The sequence below is a fragment of the Colius striatus genome, chromosome 10 (assembly GCF_028858725.1).
Source record: "Colius striatus isolate bColStr4 chromosome 10, bColStr4.1.hap1, whole genome shotgun sequence".
NCBI lineage: Eukaryota > Metazoa > Chordata > Aves > Coliiformes > Coliidae > Colius > Colius striatus.
The window spans coordinates 18,505,272-18,521,770 of NC_084768.1; the positions used below are offsets into that span (position 1 = coordinate 18,505,272).

The window sequence follows — 16,499 nt, forward strand, 5'->3', positions numbered from 1 at the left end:
TCCAGTCTTATCCAGGTGATTTCTTAACGAAGCGCTTGCTGGTCTCACTGAGATAGGTTCATTCTTCCAGTCCTTGCTAACTATGGGTAAAAGGGGCTGCACCTCCAGTTCCTCCAGCCCCTGGAGCCCAGGTCCCAGTGGTGGCGGGAACGCTGTGGGGGGTCCAAGCAGAGGTACCAGTGTCCAGCAGGAGCAAACACAGAGGCAATGCACCATCAGGACACCCAACCTGCATTGAGTGTGTGTTTCAATTCCTGATGTGGGACCTCTCAGGCCAAAATCACTCTCCTGGATGGATCTGAAATGGTGTATTTGAATTTGGGAATGTTTGGGCATGAGGAGAGGAGAGATACTGATCCCTCCTCCCTCCCAACTGGGCCATTGCTGGAGGCTGGGTCATTTTGGGTGCGCCAGGGCTCCTCCTGGGATCTAACCAGTCACAATGAAACGGGCCATTCTTCCTCTCTGCGTGATACCTCTATTTAAAAACATAATTCAATGATTTTTATGTAAGGTTTTTTGGGTTTTTTTAAGTGCTGGTGAAAGGCAACTGGGTACCTGGGCTTAGCAGGCCAGGTCTGCAATCTGTTGGGGCTGAGATCCTGGAGGCTCTCCAGCTACAGGGTCTGCAGTGAGGGGCCACTCTTTGAGATGGCCACAGGCTGCTGGGAAACAGTCCCACACCTGCAGGAGCAGAGCCAGCAGTCACCTGCCCCAGGGCCTGAGCCACAGGAAAGTTTCATATCCTGCCTTTTTTAACCCTTGAATTGCCCCCTTTCCCCATTTTTTTTCCTCCTCTCTCCCCTGGGGTGTGACATTTCTGCATGTTAAGGCATTCCCAAATCGATGAGGCCCTGAAGGCAGGCAGGGGTGCAAGGCCCCTGTGGCAAGATCCAACTGCCCAGGACAGTTGGGGATGAGAGGACAGGGATGAGTGGGACATGAGGAAAGGGACAGGTCACAGCAACCCCACTAAAGCACACTGAGCAGGGAAGTCACGGTGCTTTGTTGCTGCTTGGCTCCTGCTTGAGCTTGGAAAAATAGATGCCAGGGTGGTGGGCACATCCTGTGCCAACTGTGAGAGACTTGACTGGGATGAGAGACCTCAGAGAGCCCAGGGACCTCGCTGTGGCCGTCCCCTCAGGGTTTGCATTGCTGCCTTGGAGGCAGGAGACTGCAAAGTCCAGCCCTGCCTGACCCTCCCACGTCACCGGGCACTTCCCAACCCTCGCAGGATATAAACCAGGCGGGAGGGAAGTGTCGGGGCAGGAGAATAAAGGTGTTCCCACGAATTCATAGGAAGGAAAAAAGAGAAGAAAGCCCAGTGGCGGTTGGGACGTTGTCCCTGGAGGGCTCGCTGCGCATTTAGAGCCGTAGGCCCTTTGATTTCAATCTACTCCTGGGAGGTGTCACCTGATGGCACGGTGCCCAACCCAGCTCCCCGAAGCACGGTTTTGTCTCGTTGAAAGCTGACGACAATAAGGGTCACTGGAGCAGGCAGCTGGGCGAAGGCACGGGCTGAGCCGTGTTTCCCAAGAAAACACCCCCCACAAACCCTTGGCAGGCTGTAAAGGGAGGAGGGGAAGGCAGGCGGTAAACAAGCTGTCGGCAGCTCTGCTTCTCCTCCCCTCCACCCCCGACGGCTTCCCGGGAGAGGGCGCTGGGCCCCGGCTGCGGCGCTTCTCCGCTGGCTCGTAAACATGTTGTGCAAGGCATTGGGCACGGGCACGGGGCCGCCAGCAAACTTGTCCCGGGGCAGGGAACGTCATCCTCCCACCCCAGCCATGAAAGCACCGTCCGTGCAGAGGGTCTGTCCCTCCCCCCAAGCTGGAGTTAGCTGGCCGGGGTGTGTTTATCGGGTGGATAAATGGATGGAAAGGAGATGTGTTTACATTGCAAGCTGCCTTTGCTCCCTGCTGCCCTTCGGGGTTTTTCCGGTGACAAGAGGAGCTACCCGGCCCTGAAGCTCGGGTGGCATAAGGGACTTCCAGCCCTAAACACCCTGGGCTTGTTTACAGCCAGCTCTGGTGGCCAAACTTTCTGGGAAATGTGTAGGTAGCAAGCACATTTCCAAGAATTTGGAACTATCAGAGCTGTCAGAGAGTCCTGATTAAACACAAACTCTCTGCAGACCCTGGGAGGAGGGCTACGCACAGCTTTACCTTGACCAGGGCTTGACAGCTCCCCTTTATGGAAACTGTTTTGTGTCTCTCCTGGCCTGAGTCTCAGCACCAGCTCCTACCTCCTTGTACCTCAGTTGAGCAGCTAGATTCAGGTGACCACAGCCTTACTTGGGTCTGAATATGAGATCTTGAGCTAATTTCTAAAGGCAAACCACTGCATTTGTTTCTGTGTTGAAGCTTTTGCCCTATACATCGTGTGCAGGGACTGGGGGAAGGCAGTTTCTGTTGTAATGTTTGGTGGCTCTGCCTTACCCGAGCAATTGGATGAGGTGAAAAGCACCTGAATTTCACCTCTGTTCTGGACAGCCTCGGGGCATTAACACACAATCCTGGCTGCTACAAGGCAGTGGTAAAGAATGAGCCAGGTTGTCTCTGGAGGAAGGTGGGGAGTCAGGTCTTAAGATGGGCAATAAATCAGGGTGAGGCCTTAGGCAGCACTTCCACCTCCTCCTGGCCAAGGATCCAGCTCTCCCTGGCCACTTTCTCCCCAGCTTCTGACTGTGCAGAGATGCCGTGTCTTCAGCAGGATGGCTGTGATGGCCAGGAGAGTCCAGCTTCTAGAGGGATAGCACATTTGGTACCATCCCTCTGCCTTCCCCGAGGCTGGCATAGGGTAGCTCAGAACTCTTACCACCCCGAGGCAGGCGTGTGGATGGCGTGTGCTTGGCCTGGCACCTGCATCTGTGTGCAAGCACGTGCATGCAGGTGGCTGCTCCTTCTGCTAGTGCTGACATTGCTCTCCTGCCCCTTGGGAGGTGCATGGGAGGTGCGTGGAGGGCTGAAAAGGAGCAGGAATGGGACAGTGAGCAAGCTGCTGGGGTGGAAAAATACTGGGTCGTGCCTGAGGTTTGCTGGGCACCCCTCACCACCCGCGTTCCTCTGAAGTGCGTGCTCCTGCACCCATGGCAGGGTTGGGGGATTTCTCCTCTCTCATGTGACAATGATCGATCCTGTGCTTTAGAGCGAGGGTCCTGGCTGCAAATCCTGGTGCTGTAGCCTGGTACCGGCTCAAAGGGGCAAGGCAGGGAGGCATTGAGCAGGCACTGCCCGTTCCCCCACCCCCAAACACGTGCACGGAGCCAAAGCCTGGGCTCGGGGCTGTGGCGGTGGGTGGCTCCGGTTCCTCCCTCTCTTACCCCGCTGCCCTGTTTACCCAGGGCGGCCCGTTTCCATCCCTCCGAGTTATGCAAAGGCAGCCGCTAATGTAAACGCCGCGGATAACCCTGGATCCGCTCCCGCCGCCGCTCCCCCTGAACTACGCCAGACGAGGGCTTAGTTTTTCGGGCCGACAGCGTGACCCACCCGCACCCCCCCCGTGTCTCGGTACGGGGAGAAACTGGGGGCTTTCCCCCAACACTTCCCGGGGACGGAGAGGAGAAGGGGGGCAGCCCGGACCCGGCGCTGCAGCTAGGGGAGGAGGCAGAAGGGGGAGGAGGAGGAGGGAGACGGGGAGGCGGCCCCTTGCCCCCCCGGCCCCGGCCTGCCCCCGGCCCTCCCGCCGCTGCCCAATCGCTGCTGCGGGGCCGGCGCTGCGGGGCCATAAAGCGGCGGCGGGCGCGGCTGCGGGAGCCGAGCGTGGGAGCCCCGCGCCGCCCGCACCCCGGAGCAGGTACCGGCCCCGCGCCGGCCACGGAGCGCGAGGCGGGGGCGGGGGGGAAACGCTGCTTTCTGGCAGCGCCGGGGCTCCCCGGTGGCCCTTGGGCAGCTGGCGGACAGACCTGGGGGAGAAGTCTTCGTTTTCTTTCGGGGAGGCGGGGCTGGAGAGGCAGCTCTAGGCTTTTCTTGTAAACAGATGCTGTTGGCAGTTTTTTTTCTTTCGCGAGGCTGTTCAGCTGCTTCCTTAAATACGGCTGCCTGCCTGCCAGCCCGGAGACGTACGCGTGGGTGATGTAGTGGAACGGGGCCAGTGGGGACCCCCCCCGGGGCGAGCAGAGCCCCCGCCACAGCGCGGGGTGGGGGTGGGAGAGGGACACACGGCACGGGTCCGGGAAGCCCGAGCCGCCTCGCAGAGGGGTAGGGTGTTGGAGTGACTAAGTTATTACACATTCTCAAGTAACGTGTATTTCCGAGCTGTTGCGAACGTGCGTGGGCCCCGGCTGCCGTGGCCCTGTCACTCGTGGGCTGGCTGTCCCTGCGAGCCCAGCTCCAGGCTGTGCTGGGGATGCTGAAGCTCTCGCTTTGAGGGACCAGAGCCCCTTCAGCCTCCCCATGGCTGCCCGATTGCTCGGGGCGGGGGGAGTGCTTGGGCTGCCTGACGCTCTGCTTTGCACTCCTTCCTGCTCTAGACAAGGCTTGTTTGTAACTTCAGACCAGCTGATCTGAGCACAGGCAGCCGGGGCTGGCCAGCCCTCCTCGCTGAAGCAAGTATGCTAAGAAAGCCCTAGCTAAGCTTTTCCATGTATTTGCCTTGTTCTGGAGCGGTGGTGAGTGTGGAGGTGAAAAGTTCACATAGGGCTGAGAAGTACTTTGGAAGGCTGTTACTTGGTGGATAAGACTTGGCAAGAGGTGAGCAGGAGCTGGGGAGTTAATGGGATGCTTTGAAGGAATTGCTTCTAGAGTAGGGCTTTCCTAACTGCCTGCATCTGCCTGAGCTGCTGTGTTTTCTGCCTGCAGAACAACATGGGGCCGCTGGAGACGGCAGCCAGCCCTGCTGTTGAGCTATCTCCTGCTCCTCCCTGCCTGGGAGGGTGAAAACAATCGGGGCACAGGGAAGGGCTCACGGTTGGGGTTGTTTTTCTTGCATCCTTCCTTCAGGAACCCCCTTGTCCGATCTGCAGCCATGGCCACCTCGGCGAGCTCCCACCTGAGCAAAGCCATCAAGCACATGTACATGAAGCTGCCGCAGGGGGAGAAGGTCCAAGCCATGTACATCTGGATCGATGGGACCGGGGAGCACCTCCGCTGCAAAACCCGCACCCTGGACCATGAGCCCAAGAGCCTTGAAGGTGAGAGGGTTGGTGCTGCGTGGAGAAAGCAGCCATGCTTGGCTGCTCTGGAGAGGGGATGCTATTTCTGCCTTTTTGTGGCAGAAGGATGGCATTTGGGGAAGACACCATCGTTCCTCACCCGCTCCCAGTTATCTCCTTCCCCTGATAACCCTGGGGGAGGGTTGTTCCCAGCTCTCCAGATGTGGAGTTTCAGTGAGATGGCCGGGTTGGGAGCTTGTCCCTGGCACTGCCCCTGTTGTTGAGGGGGCTTTTGGCAGGGGCTGGGTGGCCCATTGACTCTCAAGTACTCGTTTTGGCCGGAAGTAGTTTGGCAGAAGAAAGTAGAGAGGAAAGAATGGAGCTATCCGGTGTAATTAAGAGCTTGTGTCCCTCAGAACAAACAGTCCCAGCTTACACAATAATAGCATTAGGATTTTCCCCAGGTTGCCATGGTGCTGGCTGGAGACAGTTATGAAATGAAAATACAGTGTGTGACTGAGCAGAATTATTGCTTTTTTTTCTTTTCTTTTTTCCCCCCACCTCTCCTTCCCCTTTTTCTCTCTAAGGGAGTGGTTGGCACAGCTCCTGTGAAATCTTTGTACTTGTCATCCTCTGACTTTCCCCCCAGGACGTGGAGGAGATAATGTTGCCCTGGTGGAGTTGACTGCTGCTCCCTCACTGTGCTTTGACCCGAGGGCAGTGCAGAGCTTGGAGGGGTGGGCTAGGGGGACCAAGCTGGCCATACTCCTCCTCCATACGAGCCTCTACCTATGTGGGATTTGCTCTTCCTTTTTCTCCAGGCCATGCAATGTGGATAGGGATATTTCATGGCTCTCCTCATTCCAACACCTTGAGAGTGTCTCGTGCTCTGCTCTCTCCCAGCTTGCCCAGCTACCTCTGTGAAGACACTAGGTGCTCTGCTCTTCTCTGTGGTTGTTGTGACATGGGAAATGTCCTCAGTGCTGCTCTGTTCACTTGGGTTTGGCCAGCAGCCCAGATCCTTGTGTTTCCCAGGGTGGCTGGGGAGTTGCACTCCCCTGTTTTTTTTGCTTCCCTTCCTTGGAACAAAATCAGCTGAGCTGGGATTAAACCTATTGTAAGCCCGTTCTCTGTAAGCATCTTCACCTCTGTAATAGTGGAGGGTGGCAGGGAGCCCATTCTCCTGGTGACGGGTGACCCTGGCTTACTGGGGCTTGTTTCTCTCTCTGCTCCAGATCTCCCTGAGTGGAATTTTGACGGCTCCAGCACTTTCCAGTCTGAAGGCTCCAACAGTGACATGTACCTGCGACCTGCTGCCATGTTTCGGGACCCTTTTCGCAAAGATCCCAATAAACTAGTTCTCTGTGAGGTCTTCAAATACAACCGCCAGTCTGCAGGTGAATGGACCTTCTCTTGGTGGAGGTGGTGTTCCCAGGGAGGGGAAAGGGACACCTGGCTAATTCATGCCTTTAGCATCATGCATGACCCTGTCTTGAAAGTAGGAGGGAAACAAAGCGTTGGTGGTGGAGAAAGGGCTGGTCTTGGGATTCTTCACCATTGCTGCTGGGACTCAAAGTGTAAATAGAGTGGAGGTGGGGATGTTCATAAGGCTCGGGTTGCTTGTCCATTCTAGAGACCAATCTCCGATACACCTGCAGACGGATTATGGATATGGTGTCCAACCAGCACCCCTGGTTTGGGATGGAGCAAGAATACACTCTTTTGGGGACAGATGGACATCCGTTTGGCTGGCCTTCCAATGGCTTCCCGGGACCCCAAGGTAATCTTTCAGGAGCCTGCCCTGGAGCAACTCGGGAGCATTTGAACTGTAACTCGTGTGATGCAGCTCCAGGCGAGCGGAAGGGTCCAGGGTGTATCTAGAACTGAAGGTGGACAATAGGCAAAAAACAACCCGTGAAATGAAGGTTGTTACAGAGGGGCTGAGGTGGTGGTGGGCCACATCCACATTTGCTGCTTGGTTTGTTAGTCTGCAGATGACTTAAACTTAATGCCCAGCGTGACAGAGCACAAGCCTCTGGGGGATTTTCTCTCCATCGATGCTTCCATGAAAGAGTGGATCTTGGAGTTTTCCACACATTACATGATTTTGGAGGTTGCTGCTCTATGTGTGCTTAGTCTTCACTGAGTTTGAGCCTTTTTCTTTTCTGGAAGCTCACACTGCCCTTGTTGTTCACCTGTGCCCTTGCAGGTCCGTACTACTGTGGTGTAGGGGCAGACAAAGCCTATGGCAGAGACATTGTGGAGGCCCATTACCGAGCGTGCCTGTATGCTGGGGTGAAAATTGGAGGAACCAATGCAGAAGTGATGCCAGCCCAGGTAACTTAAGTGCCCCTTAGAAGGAGATGATACAGGAAAAAGCCCAGGCAGCGGGAGCATTTGGCTGTGAGCCATGTGGCTGCATCAGCAATCAGCATAAAGAGGTGGGAGGTGTCTCCCAGGGAGTGTTTCCGCATCCCTGAGCCTGTGACTCCTCCTCCTTGTAGTGGGAGTTCCAGGTGGGACCATGTGAAGGGGTTGAGATGGGAGATCACCTCTGGATTGCTCGCTTCATCCTCCATCGGGTGTGCGAGGACTTCGGCGTCATCGTGTCCTTCGATCCCAAACCCATCCCTGGGAACTGGAACGGTGCCGGCTGTCACACCAACTTCAGCACCAAGAACATGAGGGAAGACGGAGGTCTCAAGTAAGTTTGGTGGGTTTTTTTGGGATGGGCCAGGAGCGTCTGTTTCCCAGGCAGCAGCAAGCTGGGCTGGGTTCCTAGCAGAGAGCTTTTTGCAGACCTTTTGCTGGCGTGGGAGATGGCACTCGGGTTCTTGGTGTTACATTTGAGCCTTTCTTTGGGAGGGCTTTTTTTGAAGTTCTTTTCTGTAACGATATATTCCCATCTTGGTGTTGGATGGAAAATATAGCCAGCAGTACAGCTCTATCAGTGTTGATGGGAAGCATGGGTGGCCAAGATGCAGCTATTCATAACAAGCTGTCCAGCTCTTGATCTGCAAATTCTGCAAACAAACTCAGCATAGGCTCTTTTTATTGTTAATAACCATGATGAAAGAGAAGGACTATTTGCTTCTGCCTAGGCTAGGCTGTGGAAGCTAATGCCACGTTTTCTTAACCAACAAGATCCTGGAAATTTCAAACACTAGTTCCCTTCTGGGCAGAGTGCAGGCAGGGACCTTCTAGCCCTGGCTTGCAGTGAAACACTGTGAAGGGATGTCTCCTGGCAGCTGGGGTTTCTTATTTTGCCTTAATTTTAGTGATGCCCATCGATAATGAGCCAACCCATGACCGTGTGAGCTTCCCAAATAGAAACTTGTGTGTTGAGAAATCTCCCCTCTGAGAGCAGGTTCCCCTGGGCCACGTGTCTGTGGGATTTGGTCATGGGTTAAACTGGTGGTTGTTCCATACACACCCCTTCTGAGGGACCTTTTCAGGCAATTGGGATCCTTTTCTAAGAAGCAGCCTGGGTCAGGAGTAGGAATGGAGAGAAGCCTTGTGTTGAGATGCTCAGAAAAAATATCGGCTGTAGTGTATGGGCTTCATCATGAAGTGGCTTGGGGGCAACGCTGGGTCTGCTGTGGCTTCGATGCAACAGAATCACAGAATGGTGGGGGTTGGAAGGGACCTTTAGAGCTCTTCCAGTCCAACGCCCCTGCCAAAGCAGGTTCCCCTAGATCAGGTCACACAGGAATGCATCCAGGTGGGTTTTGAAAACCAGAGAAGGAAATTCCACCCTCTCCCTGGGCAGCCTGTGCCAGGGGCTCACAGCAAAGAAGATTTTTCCCTCGCATTTTAAGTGGAATCGATCAGTCAGGCCAGGATGGGCTCATCCTGTCCCATCCATCAGACACTCAGCGTGCCTTCCCCTCTTCCTCGCTCCCTCCCTCGCAGGCACATCGAGGAGGCCATCGAGAAGCTGAGCAAACGCCACCAGTACCACATCCGTGCCTATGACCCCAAGGGAGGGCTGGACAACGCCAGGCGCCTGACGGGCTTCCACGAGACGTCCAACATCCACGAGTTCTCGGCCGGCGTGGCCAACCGCGGCGCCAGCATCCGCATCCCCCGCAACGTGGGCCACGAGAAGAAGGGCTACTTCGAGGACCGCCGGCCCTCCGCCAACTGCGACCCCTACGCCGTGACCGAGGCCCTCGTCCGCACGTGTCTCCTCAACGAAACCGGCGACGAGCCTTTTGAGTACAAGAATTAAAGCGAGACTGGGCCTCCGGATGCCGCCGCCTTCCTTCCCTCCCCTCCTGCTCCCCCTCCGAGCGCTTCCCACACCACTAAAACTTCCCTTCTAGATGTAATCCCGAGGGTACAAGATAACACGTGTCGTGTCTCAGTAACTCTTGCTGTCTCGAGTTTGGGGGAGGAGGGCAGACTTAGTTTTATCGCTGTCATTGTTTGTCATTGACTTTTTCAGAAGACCAGAGGAGGAGAGGCTGTTAGAGAACTCTTAACCACTGTTTCATTATTATTATTATTGTCTAATTCGTCTGTACATCTGATGGGATCCAGTGGCTTCCAGGGACAGGCAGCACACACACACACACACAAAACAAGCCAACAGGCCCAGAGGAAAGCTTAAAACTTAAGAGCTGACTTCCCCAAGAGACAAATTTGGGGTGTTAACCCCCCCACTGCTGGCTCTCTGCAGACTTGATGGTTCTCTAAGGTCGGTGCCCTTCAGTGGAGAAGGGAAGAGGGGAGCTGTGGTGGAGCCCTGTATGGTGTGAGGGGCAGACCTTCACCCTCTGGCTTGGAGCTTCCTGGGAGTCTTCAGGCGTTGAGGAGAACTCCCAGTTCTGTCACTGGAAGCCAACTGGTGTCTGGCTCATAACACAGAGTGAAGTAGTATTTTTCTATTTAAATATAAAAACCAACATAAAAAACATACGAAAGTGGGGTTTTTTTTTTAAGAAGAGATGATGTTTCAAGGACTCACCCAGCAGAGCTCCTGGGGAGGCTGTCACAGGGCCTGCAGGTGGGGCTGAGGGTGAGCCCAGCGGAGGAGAGGTGGATGGGATTTGTCCCAGCAGGGTGTGGGGTTTGCAGGAGGCCATTCCTAGCCCCAGGAAACCCGCAGAAGCGTTTCTTACTGTACTTCAGCAGCTGCATCAGCAGGAGGAAGGTGTCCTGAACTCGGAGTTGACAGGTCAACTGCGTTCTGGGCAGAGCTGTGGGTGTTTTACCTTCCCAGCGGGGCCTTTAGCATGTCACTAAAGCAGGGCTTTTGGTAAAGGATCAAAGTTCCAGTGTTTCTTTGTGGTTTTTTTTTTTCATAATGTTCTTAGTTTCTAAAAGTGAAGGGTTTTACAAAGACCCTTGGTGTCAGCGTTGTGCCCTGGCTCTGGGGCTGCCTGCCATCCAGGTATGATGGGGGCTAGGAGCCAGGAGAGGCCACGGGTCCCTCCTGGCTGGCCCTGGCACCTCTCAGCTCGCACTGGGAAGGGGTTCAAGTGTTCTAGGATTTTACACTTGGGTATCTTAGATGATGCCAGTTATATTCTGTTGCATTTGAACTTCTTCCAAATAGTTTGGGGTTGTTTTTTTTTTTATAATAAAAAAAAGAACAAAAGAACAAAACCTTAATTCTGACTTCTGCCTCTTTTCTGTGGTTCATCCTGGCAGCTGCTCTTGTGTGTGCATGTTGCCTTCACTGTTTGGAGGGATTTGGACCCCGTTAAGGGGTAGGCTTTGGCTTTCATCTGTGGGGTGTGTTTTGGAGGGGCAGAGGTCTTGCAATCCGTGTGTGCTCTCCAGAAGGTGGGGTTTTGTTAGGTGGCCATTTAGTCTCCAGTGAGTGATAGTCCAGATCTTACTTGAGTGAGGTTCTTCTGGTATAGGGAAGGGAGTGAGTTTGTAAGTGTCCAGGGGGAGAGTTATGGGGAAGTTGCATATGTTTGTGCATCTCCTCAGAGTTTTCTATGGTATGTAGAAATGCCACAGAAAACAAGATTCCAGCAAAGTTCATGAGAGGAGGGAGCTTTGTGGAGGAAGGCCCTTTCACGTGGCTCCCTGTGGAGAAAATGCTGCTTATCCAGCTTTGGTATGAAACCAGGCATTTGGAAAAGTAAGCAAGGTAGCACCTTGCTCCCTCAGTCCTTTAGTTTGTGGTGTTACTTCCCAGCTTCTCCACAGGTGCCTGCCTGAGGGGTGGATGCTTTAACCTTTCCCATCTTTAAATCTGGATTAACCACACACCAGCATCCTGCTGGGTTGATGAGGCTGTTCCTGCCAGCACATTTTTTTGTGGACCAAGAAGTCTTTTGCATCTCCCTTCTGGGGAATATTCAAAGCAGCACCTTCCTCACCACAGCCCCCAGATTACCTTATCTCTCTGTGCCTGTGTGAGGTGAAGCGTCACCGGAGCAGAAGCAAACTGGACATCAAGTGCTTTCCTCTGATTGTGACATGAGCACAAGGAATTTGGTCTCTGGGCTGGAGCAGGGGTACTGCAGCCAGAAGGAACCCACACTGCTCTGGAGTAAGTCATGAGCCTGGATGGAGGCTTGTGTTGGGGGTTTCTGACAACATGAGTGTGTGGTAGGGGGCAGCTACTGTTCTTTCTGCCTTCTAAGAAAATGTTAGAGAGGAAAGAACAGATTACACCTAAATGAAGGAGATTTCTGTGAGGGCATGTGCACAGAAGGAAGGACAACACTTGGTAATGCTTTTTTCTTTTGAGATTCCTATACCTCTGAACACTGATCCCTTAAGGCTGGAGACTTGTCCCCCCAGAGACCCTTTTCACCTAGGAATGAAGACATTGGGAAAAGGGTGCACAGCTTACTTTTAGCCACCAAGCACCACCAGCTGCCAAGTCAGTAGCTGATGGGCAGACAGGGTTTGTCCTGGGGCTAAATAGCATCTCCCTGTGCCTCCCAGAACTTGTTTGCTGCAGACATGAGCACCACCATCTATGTCCCCCACAGAGGAAGCCGTCTCCAGGCTGGCCATCAGGGTGATAAAGGGAGCAGGTATCAGTCTTCTGCTTCCCCAGCTGCCTCAAACATAAATTTTAGGACAGGAGCTTGATGCTTAATACTTTCTCTTGTTCTCAGCTGAGAAAGCATTTATCTGCTCACTTCACAATTACGCAGCTGAAAACAAGGTCAAAACAACATTGTGCTGCAAAATGGCTGGTCAGATCATTATTAAAGATGTATGTTAAATAAAAGAGATTAGAATGTATCTCCTTTCCTCTAAACATTGTTTTCCAACTTTTTGGCTACAGCTTCCTTGCTCAGTCTGCTTTCCAGTCACCTGAACACCATTTCCCAGCTCTGTAGGGTAGAGGTGTCCTCTTAAGGCTGTGGAGCTCATGCAAATTGAAACCTTCAGAACCTGAATTTACTGTTTCTGTATTGATAGAAAACTTTTAATCAGCCCCTCAGGAGGAAGTGAATCCTTTTTCTCTGTGTTCTTCAAATGTGAACAATGATGTATAAATGTTCACAGAAGAACACAAGCATTGATGCCAAAGGGTTTGCTGGAGCATCAGGAACTGCTCCTAACGAAGCAGTCAAAAATAGCACCAGCTTTTCTAAATGCCTGTTGGTTGTGCTCCCTTTTCATCAAACACCAGCTAAGGAGATAAGGCTGCTCCAAAATGATTAACATATCTATTCACACATCAGGCTTTTCCCCACTAACTGGATTTTAAGGCAACCAAAATAAGATTAGCCACTGTTCTCTTCACATATAGCCTGCAGCAGATGAGCTAATCAAGATTACACTTGCAGCATCTCTTAACACTGGGCTGTGCCAGCCCAAATACTGTGAGCACGAGGGCTCTTCTCTTCCTTAGAAGCCTGATGAATCAATCATATCTGGTTGGGTTTCTTCTACCCTATCACACTTCCAGAGTGCCCTGATGCTGCTCCACTATTCACATACCACTTGTTTTTTTTCTTTTGTTTTTTCATAGAATCATTTTGGTTGGAAAAGATCTCCAAGATGATCAAGCCCAGCACTAACCCATGGCCCTCGGCACCTCAGCTACACAGCTTTTAAATATCTCCAGGGCAGCCTGGCGCAGGGTCTGACAACCCTCTCAAGGAAAAAGTTCTTCCTAATCACCCATCTAAACCTCCCCTGGGGCAACTTGAGGCTGTTTCCACTCATCCTATCACTTATCACCTGGGAGAAAAGACCCACCTCACTACAGCCTCCTGTCAGGTAGTTGTGAAGAGTAGTCATGTCTCTCAGCCTCCTCCTCTCCAGAATAAATACCCCCAGTTCTCTCAGCTGCTCATTACACTTGTTCTCTAGTCCTATTTAGCTATTTGATTCTTCTTGGTTGATCAGCCTTTGCATCCTTATGCAGCTGCTGGCTGTAACCACCTCTCCCTTCCTGACCACCACCACCTCTAGAAGAGAAATCAGCCAGTCTTAGGTGAGTAAAGCTTGGCTGAGCTGTGTTTTGGATGCTATTACTTGGGAAAGAAGTAGGAGCTTCTTGTTACTTGTTAAAGTTGGTTTTATTTCTCCCAGCCCATGTTTTTCACTTTTCCTGAGATGATGATATTGGCCCCTGTGACTGTCCTGCATCCCTTTTTGCTCGTGGAGGATGGGAAGGGCTGGTCCCAGGAAGGGAGCCCTACACAGTGTGTGATTCAGAGCTCTGAATTCAAGCTTCTGGTTGTGCTTGAACCTTGTGTCATGGGAATAGCCCTGCTTTGCTCTCTTGAAATGCCTCCTGGAGGTCCAGCAGCTCCTCTGATGTGGTGTTCAGAGAAGTTCCAGCTGAGATCCATGCTTGCTGCATTGTGGGCTGTTGCAGAGCTGTAGAAGAGGGGCTGGAGGTCCTTTGGCCTCTTGAAGCAGGCCAGGACTCTTGAAGTAGGCCATGACATGCTCTGGAAAGGTGCTGGTTGGTAGTTTCTTGTGTGACTGGGGAATCCTGCCATCATGGATGTCAGAAGTTCAGCTTCAGCTGAGCCAGGATTTCATCTCACTTGTTCAATTACTGATTAAACCGAGGACAGCTGCTTAGGAAACAAGTGGGAGCTCTTGAAAGGGAATATCTTAGGTCTGCCTGGCTTCCCCAGGCAGCTGGATGCAGGCTCACACTTGGGATGGCTTGTGGGTGGGTCCTTCACCATGAGTAGTTCTGACTCTTCAGCTGGGATGTGCTGTGCCTGGTTCCACCATCCTGGCTCTTGCAGTTTTTAGACTGTCTTGAGTCCCTTTGCTTGCTGATAAAGAGACAAGCCTATCTGCAGGATTTGCAGTGTAGAGTGACAGGTTTTCCTGAGGCTATGCAGATTATAAGGGATATCAGTCACTGAGTAATGACCTACCTGGGTGCTTAAAGGTGTAACTTGTTAATTCCCTGGTTTGTGATGAAATGGGGAACTTGGTTTTCTCCCTCTGACTCTGCTCTGAGCCAATGATGGATGCTCTGGGACCATCCCACTCTCTTTGATGCAATGCTCTTTGATGACAATATGTAGAAAAGGGTTCTGGGCAGATTCAACCCTGCTGCTGTCTGCACCAAAGTGTCTCCAAGGTGGATACGGTGTGGATCAGACCCTCTCCCAGCTGCTCCTGCAGGAGACTAGCCTGTGTTTGGAAGGCATGAGATATGGGTCTGGGTGCCCCATAGGCACCCAGGAACCTGCCTGGCTGGGGAGAAACCCAAGGTCAGAGGAGGGAACTGGGAGGGGGAGAAATCCATATTCTATGATTCCAGTTTTAGCACCAGGGCTGCAGCTTTTCACAGCCTTGTGGGAGGGCTGGGGCCGTTGCCTCTCCTCAGCCTTCTCCCTCACTGCTCCTTTCCTTCCTCCCCTGGTGAGACAGGCACAAAGCTGCAGCGTGTTCTGGGGCAGCTGAGACTTTACTTCAGCCCAAAAAATTGGGGTTTCTTCCTTTCCTTCCTCTCCATTCTGGCCTGCCCACAGGCTGGCACAGCCAGGCTATTTTGCTTTCATAAGCCACATTATGTAAGCGACGTCTTGAGCGAGGCTGTGGTGCCAACTTGGCCTGGGCAGCGGGAAGGAGCTGCATTCCTCTGCCACTGGGTTTAATCCCTGCCTCCAGCTACAGTTGGGTTGCTGGGAGGAACTGGAGGGCTGTGCCGAGGCTTCTAATCCCTTGCCCCAGGTGGAACCCTGCTTTCCTTTGTCAACAAGTTGTGGCCCATGACTCCTCTTAAGAAAGGCCCTTTTCTTGGCTGCCAGAAGGGTTGGCCCAGGCATGCACAGCACACCTTGGGAACCTTCCTCTCCTACTGTTGTTTGCTAAACTCCCTGTGCTCTGTAGAAACCACAGTGGTGCCAACAGCTTCTCCATCTATCCCACCACTGACTGCCCTTCCAGGATGGCACATCTATAGGACGTGATCCTTGCCCCACCAAGGACTGGTGAGAGCCCTGGAGATCCCGCACCCAGGGCTACTCTGGCACCAGCTTGGCTGGGTGTAGGGTGCAGGACAGCAATGGGTGCTTGTCATGGTGTTTGTTGGCTTCCCAGTAGCCTAAGCCCCCTGTCTTCAGTCCCTGTGCTCAGAATTGATGCTCTTCAGGACCCTGCTTGGCTGGGCATGGGCCACACGGGTTCAGGAGGAAAGCTCCTCTTCCTCCACACAGGTTTTGGATGAAGCTGACAGCAGCAATGCCTTGCTATGTATTTTCACTTCCCCGTGGGTGGATGAGGCACTAGATTCCAAAGTTTTGGTGCCAAACATGCTGTTAAAATGAGAATTAATAATTGGATCCATGACTGGGGTGCTGCTTCCCATCACAGAGCTGGGTAGCTCAAGCCCATCCGTACAGTCCATGGAGACGCTGAGCAGCTGGCTGAACTGCCAACCGCTTCTGTCCTGAGCCAGAGTTTGGCCAAAACCCCTAAAATACTGGGAAAGCAAGTGAATAGCATCCTCCTGCCCTACTGAGCTGAACCTGTAGGGTTCTGGAAAGCATGCTGGCCAGCACGTGTTTAGTAAAATGACAGGATCAACATTTGCTTCAACCACAAAAAGCAATCTGCTCAGCACCTTTCTGTGTTTAGGGGATCCTGAGCAAAACACCGAGTCTGGGGTGGGAATAGCCGTGCTATGTTTTCCAGATGACATTTCAATTTAGGATGCTGCCTGGGAGAGCTGGGATTAAAGATGGGTTTAGCCTGTCTCTGAAACTTGGAAGCCACGGCTTCAGCTGGCTGAACCACTGAAAACTATGCACTTGCTCTGAAATACAAGATATTTTCAGACTATTTTCCACCCAGACAGATAACACATGCAGGGTGATTAGCTGGCTCTATTTTCTTTTTCCACCTCTCTTGTGGCTGGCTCTCCTGGCAAGATCTCCACCTGCTCTTTAAAATGCTTTCAGTGTGACATGGATGCCTTCCCCTTCTAACAAATGACCACGCTGGTGAT

The 16,499-nt window shown here is 52.9% G+C and overlaps 1 protein-coding gene across 6 annotated transcripts; it reads left to right on the plus strand.

Annotated features, from left to right (window-relative positions):
- The first annotated feature begins 2,173 nt into the window (after window positions 1-2,173).
- GLUL (glutamate-ammonia ligase) lies at window positions 2,174-10,705 on the plus strand. Of its 6 annotated transcripts, none has more exons than XM_062004379.1 (7): window positions 2,174-2,275; window positions 4,938-5,128; window positions 6,325-6,486; window positions 6,723-6,869; window positions 7,299-7,426; window positions 7,594-7,793; window positions 9,002-10,705. In XM_062004379.1, exons 2-7 carry the CDS (start codon window positions 4,963-4,965, stop codon window positions 9,318-9,320), a joined length of 1,122 nt encoding a protein of 373 aa, XP_061860363.1. In that variant the 5' UTR covers window positions 2,174-2,275; window positions 4,938-4,962; the 3' UTR covers window positions 9,321-10,705. The 6 variants fall into 6 exon arrangements, with proteins under 6 accessions (XP_061860363.1, XP_061860366.1, XP_061860365.1 ...); XM_062004382.1 differs by lacking the exon at window positions 2,174-2,275 and adding an exon at window positions 3,684-3,792; XM_062004381.1 differs by lacking the exon at window positions 2,174-2,275 and adding an exon at window positions 3,720-3,792 and having other exon boundaries at window positions 4,961-5,128.
- Window positions 10,706-16,499: the final 5,794 nt, after the last annotated feature.